The sequence below is a fragment of the Vidua chalybeata genome, chromosome 8, assembly GCF_026979565.1.
Source record: "Vidua chalybeata isolate OUT-0048 chromosome 8, bVidCha1 merged haplotype, whole genome shotgun sequence".
In the NCBI taxonomy this organism is placed as follows: Eukaryota; Metazoa; Chordata; class Aves; order Passeriformes; family Viduidae; genus Vidua; species Vidua chalybeata.
Window position 1 is genome coordinate 34360081 of NC_071537.1, and position 10945 is coordinate 34371025.

Genomic DNA, 10945 nt, shown 5'->3' on the forward strand with positions numbered 1-10945 from the left:
GTTTCTGTCAGCTCCTTAACCAACTTGTAGCCATGGCTGCCTGCTGCTGGCTTTGACTGGGACCAGCCTCCTCACATGAGGGACTCCCATCATGGCTGGTTCAGCCCAGAGCCCATGGGAGCCACGGGGAAGAATCCCATCGACTCTGAAGGGCTTTGCACCATGCCCTGCCATGGCTTTACATGTGTTTTGCTGGCAGACTGGTAGCCCACAGAGAGCTCTTGCTTACTCTCATAGAAGAAGACTGACTGTTTCGTCTTTATTCCCTAAATACACAGAATGGTTAATTGTTTTACACACTGCAGGAGTATTATTCTTTCTTCTACTCTGTCTCCTAGTAATTTATAAATCAGTGATGAATTAAAAACATTCTTCCCACAGGAATGCAGAAAAATCAAAGTGAGATAATGACAGGCATAATAGTTAGTATGCAGAAACCAAAAGCTGTATGGGGACATGAGGAGGCCACATCTTTAAAAACCTTTCTATGAAGTAAAACACAAAGTGTTTAATGACTTTAACAGCCCCCACCCCAGAGCAAGGCCTTTGCACTAAAGATTTCAAACACAGTGTTTGAGAATTGCACTCTCCATCACCTCAGGAGATCTCCATCACCTTATTTTCTGTGAAAATAAGTTTTAACAACCCTCAGCATTCAATTATGGAAGTGTAGCAAATGGATTTTATTTGTTTTTAAATGTTATCCCCCCAAAATGCAGATATTCTTTGAAACACATTTACCTGTGTTATTCCTCCCCATAAAAATGCTACATAGGTCTGGATGTCTCTCATGAAATAAAATTCAAAATTACAGGAGATGCGCTACTTCTCCTCTCTTGTTCCTAACAGGCTGTGCTTTGATTTTATTTATTTTTCACCTGCTAATCAGAGAATTTAAGTCCATGGCTTCTTCCACCTCTTTCTTCTTTTCTGCTTCTCGTGACTGGCCAGTCCCATGCAACAGCCCTGGAGGGCTGACCCAAGATGTGTCCCCAGGTGTGGCAGCCCTGCAGCCCCGGCACGGCCCTGCGCTGCCCACGGGCCTTGTGGCACAGGAAGCAGCACGGCAGCCCTGGCACCTGCTGCTGACAGCCTGCACTGCCCTGCAAGGGACAATCTGCACTGCCATTTGGTAAAGCCTGGGGCACTTTACACATCTCTTGCTGGGCAGCAGTGTTCATGCCATTGATAGGGAAGTATCACAGCTCGGATTCTGAGAAAGCCATTGTCTGCCACAGCAAGCGGAGAACACAGTTCTTGTACTTTAAAGTGACACAAATTCAATTTGCTTATTTAGGTAAATATTCCAACAGCATTTTTTCAAGATGGTCAAACTGCCATTATTTGTTAGAATAAGGGAACTTGGAAATACTTCACAGATGTTCACAGACTACCAACAAACTATTTTTGGATGGTCACCTGGGGTTTTTTCTACCCCATGAGACAGCACTGGCTACAGTGACTTGCTCATTAACCCCTGAAATGGAGAATATACAAGTGGTTTACTTTAAAGGGGCTTTTCCCTCCCATCAGATGTGTAAGAGAACACGGAATCAGAACAGACCGGTAGAATTTCCTAAGTATCACTCACCTAAACAATGCAAAGTGTTGCCAAGATTTTCTGGGGCTTCAGTTTTCAGTTTTACTGGTGTTGAATATTTTTTATCTATTAATGGCTGCTTTTCAGTCGGGGTCCTCCTTGTGTCTGGTTTCTTTTTCTTGGTAGCTCTGAGAGGCTCTGCCAACATCCGCACTTCTCTGGGGAACGCTGTGAGCACCTGTATGGCGCCGGCTTTGATCTTGGCTTCCAGGCCCTCTTCAGTGCCAAACTCATCTGTTTGGGAGATTTTGTAGAGAGGCAGCACATGCAGCTGCTCGTCGCTCGGAATCACCCCCACTCTCCGGTTGTCCTCCTTGGTTAAGGTACAGACCTGGCAGGAGCAGAACGGGTTACAAATAAACCACACACACAAAACACGAGTTGCATAAAGGCTCGGGCACTCATCCTAGGCTTCACTGCTGACTCGTGTTCTATGGCCTCAGCACTGTGGGGCTTTCTAAGGAGCTTTCAAATGCAAACATCTGACAAATAATTGTTTGATCTATGCTGACACAGAAAAACTACTGCTACTTTAAGTACTAAGTACTTAAACTACTACATCAAGGCACATGTCTTGGACAAGAAAGTGAAATTTTGTCTCCCAAAATTTCACTCTATCCACAAATATATGCCAACCTTGGTAAATTATCTCAGCTGTAAATATACTGTAAAGTTCCTAAGCATTCTGATTATTTTTTTAATACATACATACATCATTGATGCTCAGATTAATTTTTAAGGAGTAAAAAATATGAAAAATTATTATTGCATTAAACAAAGTGTCTATGATCTGGAATTTATTCCATGATTTTGAATTGGTTTTGGTTTTTTGTTTTGGCTGGCAAATGAAAAGAACCCCGGACCAGCACAGTCACTCATACTGTTCTATATGTTTTGCAAATCACACCTCTAACTCCCTCCCTCTCTCAACACTTTAAATTAACACCCAGCTGGAATTAACTCACTGGACCTAGGAAATATTCTCTTAGACCACTGCCCTACTTCCTATTATTCTGAGTGGTGAGATCCTGGAGCCCAAGCAGAGTGCTGATTATATCCAGTTTGATGAGCGCACATCAGAAATGTGAATAAATATTCCAACTTACTGCAATCGTTTTCTTGCTGTCATTATAAATGCTGAACATTTCCAGCACTCTCTCAGTTCCAGCTGTTACCAGCACTAACCCATCCCCTGAAAGCAGCACTGACAGTGGCACTACGATCCCTGGTGTCATTCCCAAGGGATGGCACCAGCTCCGTGTGCCTAAGCACTTGTACAAACCTTCACCTTCTGCAGCTTTGGCACTTCCATTCCCAAGGGACTGCTACATGGCGAGAAAGCCACACATGGGTATGGCTTAGGGAAGCTGCTGTTCCACAGGAGTTACTAACGACACACATAAAGGAACAGGAGCACCAGCCAAGGATGAGATGATACTCCCTAAATGGAAGCTTATCATTCCACCATTCTGTAGGCTGAATCTGATGCCTATCATAAACAGTCAATCCAATTTCCCAGAATTCTGTCACCATGCCAAACATTCCAGGGGAGGAGAATGTTATTTATTTAGGGGGTGAAAAACAAACATTTTTTTTTATTTTATAGCACAGCTTTTGCATAAAGGCATCACACAATTTTTAGAAAAATAAAATTACAATACCACAAACTAAAAAAAAAATCCTGAACCAAAAAAGTGGTGGTTTGGGCTTTATCAATAGCTCTATGCAAAGCTTGGCAGTTGCAGAGCAGCGAAAGGAGGAAATGTGAGGGGCAGAGAGAAGGAAGAGCTTTTCAGGAGGCAGCTGGAGGGGATGGAGAGGGGGCTCCAAGGCAGTTAGCAGCTGCTTTGTAGTGCTCACTGAGGTACTCACCTCCTCTGGGCAGCCTCTGCACAGGAGGAAGACTTAGAAAAAACAACAAATTGTTCTGTGAGCAGCAATTGGCACCTCGCTTCCTGTGGGCTTCTGCATCCCTGGCTCCCACCTCCCACACCCCCAGGCCCAGCAGTGCTCCCTGCTCCCGCCCCGGCTGGGCACCAGCCAGGCCTGCCCCAGGCTTGGGGCCGAGCTCTGCTCACTCAACAGTGACATTGCACAGCTCACAGCAAGAGGGTCAAACCTCCAAAGACAATTCTGTTTCTGCCAAGCCAGTGACATCTGGCTGAAAGTGGCCAGCAGATGCCACGTTATTCAGGAAGGGTGAGAGAGCATTACTATGTATGAGTGATGTTTTTCGAAAGCCCAGTGCACGCTCCCCTTCTAAGTTATAAACAAAAGCAGTACTAAAAGTCAGCATGGAGGGGCCCAGCTCCCACTTGTTTTCATCAAAAAATGGGCAGCGGTCTTTTAGAATACCATGTCCAGCTTGTGTCTGGCCCATGCACTAGTCTGAAAGGAGTCTTGAGGATTCAATCCACAATATTTATTATTTTGAAAATTGAGGCCCTCATCCAATTTACAATTATAAATTTCCATGCAGAAGCCAACACCCTATGGGACAAGAAAGATGAAGAACTGTTTTGAGGAACTGAACAAGATGAGGGCTGTACTATATTGACAAAACCATGGTGAAAGTACTGCCAACTCCAGCACACCCTGCATATTAAATACTGATTTCAAATACATATTAGGAAATTAATGTATAACCAAAATTGTATCCAGATCTGAAGACCAGTACATCTACAGCCTAAATACCATAACACCAATTTTAATACATATATACTTTCACAGTTAGTGCCCCCTTAATATATTTTAACATATAAGTGAGGGTGCTAGGGCAAACAGATAACTGAAAATAATGATATGAGAAAACCAGCCATAAATTAAGGTAGCACAGATTAGCTGAAAACTTACAGCTAAAGGTGGTAATTCACCAAATGAGAAATATCTGCTTAAAAAAATACTCCAATATTCAAATTTGTGCAAAATATTCCATTAAGGAACTTAGGAGCCATGGCTGAGAGGTGAAAAGCAGTATTTTCCATTGGTACTGACACGGCTGCAAACTGACCAAAATGAAACACAAACATGAGAAAGCCATCAAGTCCGTTAAAGGCCATTTACAGCATGAAGCTGCATATCCTGCTACTCTGATTTTTCCAGAACAGGCAGCTAAATCATCCAGGATGCTCAAAGGCCAAAGAAATGTTGGCCAAATGGTTTGTTTAGGTTTCCAATGTGCTTGGTGATCAAACTCATTACCTGTTCTGGGTTTAGTGATGTCATGGTAAAAGTTGCATGTTTATGAAACTTGATTATTATTCCCTTCATTTAAATTTAAAATGCACCAGGAACTCAATGCAATCCCCTCCAGACATCCATCTGTAGCCACACAGCTTCCAATGTGTTATTCTGGGTCTCTTTGATCTGCCTGTGTCCTCTTGAACCTCACATGTAGAAACGATGGAGCCTTTTCCACTGTGTTGTAATAACAGATGTTTTACATTCAAGTTTCAGCAGAGCAGTCAAACAGCCTTTCCAAACCTGGGAGATGGAATCAGGTTTCCTACACACCCCTCCCTGTGCAGCTGGAGACACAGTGGGTGCCCCTGGGGACTCAGGGACTGCTGCAGCCCCGCCCAGCATTATGCATGAAACAGCTTTGCTTTTCCTTTGCAGCCAAGACAAATCACATTGTTCTGTTGGCCTGGCCTACCCTGAACAAGTGTATCTTGGTCAGAACCAGAGAAGGGAACCCCAAACATATTTTCCTCTTGCCCTCTTCATGCCCCCAGGCTGTGCCATCAGACAGGTGACACAGGCACAGCACAGGAACCGCTCTCTGGGAGCTCACAGGTTAGCAGAGTGAACCTCTCATGTTTTGCCATTTGCACAACATAAAAACCAAACAAATTCTTCCTTTATAGGCCCAGCGGTTCATCTTTCCTCCTATCTGTGATAAGCTGAAGCACCCATTGAAGCACTTGGTACTGCTGCAGCTCCCAGTGAGCAGGGAGTGCAGAATGTGGTGCAACCATGCACAGACATCCTGCCAGCCACTGCAAAGGCCTGGAGCCCTGTGCCAGTGGTGTGATGGGCTGTGCCTGCCAAAATACTGCAAGGTATGGCAAAAGCACAGGGTTTGGGGGTTTTATCCGAACCCCAAAGAGTTTGTTGACAGACTGGTGATTGTCAGTACTTAGCTCTACTGCCAGTAATAAATTTCATAAGGTGGGTGCCCTCAAAGCATAGGTTTATCTTCCTCCCCCTCTTCCCAATGTCTGCTGCAGACCGTGTGGCACCAGGGATCAGACAGAACTGCAGCTGGTCTCTCTCCTTCCTCACCCCCAACAAGGGGCCCCTGCCCCCTTGGATGAGCAACACCCACATACAAGCTGCAGAACCAGCATTTTTGTCCCAGTCACTTTTAAACCCCAAAAAGAACACTGCCTGTGCCTTAAATGGATTCCCACAGGTATGAAGAACATGACCCTTCACAGCTAATCTGATAAAGAAATAAAAGTACTTACATTTCACAGGCTCCATCAATAACTATAAAGCTTTTATTTATGTTGCTCATTTAGCTTCACATCCATAAGGAACATGCACCCTAACACTGCAGCTGTGACATACATCAGTGGCCCTTTAGGAGAACGTTAAGAGATGACAAGAGTCTAAGTAAAAATGAATGGTATATTTATTGCCTTAAAGGTTCTTTAAAAACTCAATCTGTAGGCAGAAATTTTTGCTTCTTTCACACAAACACATTAGTTTACATCTCTGTAGAATTGTCATTGTCCTACAGAGCAAGCAGGGAGTGTTTGTTTTTAGCTTTCTACCAGAAGCAGTGTAAATTCAGAGCTTGACTCTGCTAGCCAGGAACGATGTTTAGCAACTCAAATCTTCAGTGGTAATTACCACATAATGATAATTCCCAGTTTGTGTAAGTTAAGGTGTACTATTCTCTCATGTATCTCCAGAGGGCATTTCCAAGACACTCCCACTGCTAACACAAACTTTACAGGATGATTAATTTTCAGAGTCGCATACAAATAGTGCAGCTGATCAAATACACATACTGAGAAAAATGCAAGAATGTTCTAAAATATATTCTTTTAAGTGTACAGTAAACTTATTCCTTATTATTAACCTCATTTAAGTCCTTTGCTGAACTTATGTCTGTGCCTGGTTTAAACAATTTGAATAGACTCTGATTTTCTTTTCTTTGGGTGCCCCATGCAGAATTCCTGTTCTACTTGCAGTAAAGGTGATTTACCAATGATGAAGGGAGAAAACGAAAAGGTGTCACAATAACAGAGCCAGCATCATTTGCAATTATCAACTTACAAGGCATTTACTTGAACCTTTTTAGCCTAGAAGAAATTTTGGTTTTATAAAGATTTTGTGTTCCTGTAAGGAGAAAGGGAACAAATCTTAACACCACTAACGAGGGCCAAGATGACAAGTACACTGTGTGGACTTTAAAATGTAAGGCATGACAAGCAGTTAAAAAAAAACAAGTGAAAAATAGTAAAGTCATGGATGCTGAAGGTTTTCAGTGCAGTGCAAACTGTTCTCATTCTGTTCCTTACCACATTATGAGAAAGCAATCTCTGTGAGAACTGTCACCTCAGAAATGTACTTGCACTCAGTACATTTTACAGACAAAATACAGCAACAGTTATGTAAATATCCCCTCCATCATTATGATCAGTGATTTATAAGAAATCATCTTGTATTTTAAGCTAAGTAGGCGGTCACACAGCACCTTCTGGAACGAGACAGGAATGCAAGAGGTGCTGGTATCACATGTACTAATTTCTTTTTGTGTCCTTACCACTAGATTTCCTATGGTATTACCAGACTTGGTTATAAGCCAAAACTAACAACCCTAATTTTGATTGTAATGAAAATCTGGACTGAAGCAAGCCCAGAATGTCCTGCAAACCTGTTTGCAAAACCCAACATTTTTAGCTTGAGGCTTCCAATTCATGTGACTGTAACTGTGCACAGACAGGGAACAGCAAACACTGTGTCCTGTGACCACAGCCACAGCTCCTCACTGGGGAGGCTGCCCAGATGCTACAAGATAACTCCCAACTCCAATTCACCTTCATAATGTTCCAATTCAAGTAGGTAAACTCAAGTGTTGATACTTACAGCTGTTTTCTATTTACAAACAGCCCCTTGCTGCAAGTATACTAAAAGAAAGAGAAATCCTGTCTAAATAAAGAGAACACAGGTATGCAGTATTTATTTGTGAGCGAGCTACCCATGCAAACCGGATTGCAAGGCAGAGTTTTCAGCAGTTAGAATCAGTTGGTCATGTTCTGCAAAACTGACAAAATTTGGCAGAACTTGGTAGAAAGTGACAGTGATAAGCATACAATGACTTTCCACAAGCTGTAATGTTCCATGCTTCTGAGACTTGGAACTACTTGCAAACACACCACATAGAACCCATGAAGTATCAACACCAGCAAGGATCATGTGAAGCTGAAATTACATCAGGTGCTTACAGATAAATCCAGTTGTAGAACTATTCCCCAGTACATTCCTCAAAAAAGGTTTAATTATACCTCCAGGTGCTTCTGGCCATAACTTACGGCTTTTTTTAGGATCCATTATGGCAAAATGAGTAGCAGACTCAGTTGACATTTTGTCTCTAACTTAAGAGGTAATAGAGCACTTAAACTATTCTTTTCAGAACATCTAAACTGAATTTCATCAAAAAGCATAAAATGTAGTTTGTCTGACAAGGAGGTCTCATTTTCAAGTTTAGAATCTTTAAGGGCATCAAATTCCTGTGCTTCAGAAGCAATTTTGCAATGTATACTTCCAACACTAAGCAAAAAAAATAGTCTATTGAGGACTGGCATTCGTGGTGGATTCCCAGAGTTGCTTCCATACTTCAAAGGAATGGACATTTGCTCCCCTTACAAGCACAAAATGAACATTAAACAACTGTACCAGTCCTTTCATTGCTGTCACATACAAATGCTCAGTGTTAACTACAGTTGTAAATGCAACACTTAATTGAATTACAACAACACAATAATTCAGTCTGCATTTCAAAAAAAAAAATAGATATATTCTAGAGTAAGCAGAGATTTTAGGTAGATTTTTTCAATATATACATCCTTTGATAGAAAAGTTACTTTTGTTACCTGCACTGCTGTGCAAGAAGTCACCCTCAATATTCAGAGCACCGTGATGCTTCAACTACTCAAAGAATATTGCCAATTTTATCTTTTCTGCTTTGAGCTTGTCTTTCTTCAACACTATGGTCTTAATTTCTAGAAGATCACTTAATTGAGTAATTTCCGATCAATTTTCTCACTGGCAATCCATCTAGGTATTTCATACAACAGCCACACCAATCACTGGGTTCTCCTTTCATACTGAGATTTAAAGACTGTAATGGTTACCTGGCTCCACCACAGTCCATACTGTCTACTTCCTGACCTGTAACTACATTAACATGAAACCTGGTAAGTGCCTAGTGTAAGAAAGTGAATTTGATGAGCCTGGGGGGAGTAAGTTACTAATCAATTCGTTTGCTTTAGCTCTTCCTCTGCAGAGGTCTGTACAGCTCCTTGGTTAGACAATTATTTGCCTTTAACACCAGCCTTTTCTCAGGAATAACTTATCTGCCCTCTGCCCAGGCCTCTCCAAAGGACCAGGAATCTTTACAGAATGAAGGCATTTTGTAGGAAGGATCAGTCCCATCCCCTTTTTGATCTGTTATGCACTAAAATGAACTCATGTCCTCTGTAGACAGTAACAGATATATGCAAATGAAATGGGCATCGATGAATGGCAACAAGCAGTTAATTTTGAAGCAATTTCAAAACCTTGATGGACACGAACCCAGGAGCAGCTCTCTGGAGCTCGCATCAGGCAGTGCAGAGCACGAGTGAAGCGCTGTGTACGTACCACAGTGCTGCCGTTGTGCATGTTGTGGGTGTCCTTGTGGGCGTGGGCACAGAAATCGATGCACGCCGTGACCCCGGAGAAGGGCCGGCCGTCCTTGCAGCCCAGCCGGCAGTCGGGGCCCATGTGCTCGTTCTCCACCTGAAAGGAGAACAAACTACAGCCACTCGGCACTGGAAGCGTGCCTCTGCGACCCCCACAGCCACCACCAGCTTTGTGACAGAATCAAGGCAGCCAGGCAGACTCAGGGACTCCTGTTTTCTTATGAAACATCTGTGGCTGCATGCCAACAAGATAATCGGGTCAGCCACAGTCAAAATGTCTTGGATAGTAAAAACATTTTATTTACAGTATTATCTCTAAGCATTTTTCACATATAAAAATATGGTGCCACTTAAGCACCATAAGTGGCTTAAGTACCTCAAGTAAAGAGGGGCTGTGTATGGGAACCTGCCAAATGCACCGGGATTCACTGCTGCCAGGAGGTCTGCAGCTCCAGTCACAACACGCTCTGGGGCTGCTCCTTGGATTGAAACTGTTTATCAGAGCTGGATCTCACACACCCACCTGGTTCTGGAAAGCTTCTGGAGCAAGCTTCTTATAAACCGGAGCCACATCAGTAGCTAACGTTTGCAAATTATTTTCAAGAAGTTCCTCCTGCAGGGAAAGGCAACATTTGGTGCTGTAGTTAGCTTGAAAGAATCTCAGCCAGTTTAGAGATGCCCAAGAGGTCAGCTTCTACCTCATATTTTATTAAACTGACTTCTGTTCTGCTGCCCTTTGTCACTAACCATAAATGTCTGCTTTTGCATGACTAAACCACCAAAGCTGTTAAACGGAAATCAGCTAAATAACAATAGAGGATAGCTGCTAGGTCAAAGCAACCCAGCACACAGGAACTAATTTCTGCACCATTTTCCATATGCAGTCAAGGAGTGAGGTATGTTGCACACAAAAACAGAAGTAACATCCAGAGGAGAAAAATCATACCCCAAGCTGAGTGGGGATGGAAGCACTGTTAGTGCTTGGCTTATGGGGCCTTAGCCTATGCTGACACACCATGTGAGACACTCCTAATAGCATTATCTTCAGATCTCAGGTCTTCTCTCATATTGCAGCAGAACTTTTAGCAGGAACATTTGTTAACTATTTTGTTCTTTGGAGGGGCAAAAATTAGGACTTAATGGAAATAACTACTAGATTCAGAAATAATATTCCCTTCTTTAGGCTCTTATTTGTAGAAACAATCCCTAAATTCTTACTCTAAGTTTTTGCTTTTCCAGGAAAATTACCAACCAACTGGGAAAGCAGAGGGCAGTGACAGACTCCCTAATTTCTTTTCTTCCAAGGACCAAGCTTTGAGAGACAACTGCAGCTTCAGTTTCTCACAGTGCATGGTGGCAAAATGAAGCAAGCTGTAATTCTTTGTTTAAAAACCCCACTTATCACCACACACTGTAAACACCAACATAC

At 42.6% G+C, this 10945-nt stretch overlaps 1 protein-coding gene across 4 annotated transcripts in view; it reads right to left on the reverse strand.

The window, feature by feature from the left end:
• TET1 (tet methylcytosine dioxygenase 1) overlaps window positions 1-10945 on the reverse strand; it is a 96882-nt gene that overhangs the window by 11306 nt on the left and 74631 nt on the right. For all 4 annotated transcript variants that reach the window (XR_008432077.1, XM_053949325.1, XM_053949324.1 and 1 more), the window contains 3 exons: window positions 10040-10129; window positions 9476-9613; window positions 1592-1931 (listed from right to left, as the gene is read on the reverse strand). Coding sequence is in view for 3 of the 4 variants with exons in the window: in XM_053949325.1 (XP_053805300.1) it covers window positions 1592-1931; window positions 9476-9613; window positions 10040-10129 (568 nt within the window). In the remaining variant the exon portion in view is untranslated. The remainder of the gene's footprint in view (window positions 1-1591; window positions 1932-9475; window positions 9614-10039; window positions 10130-10945) is intronic.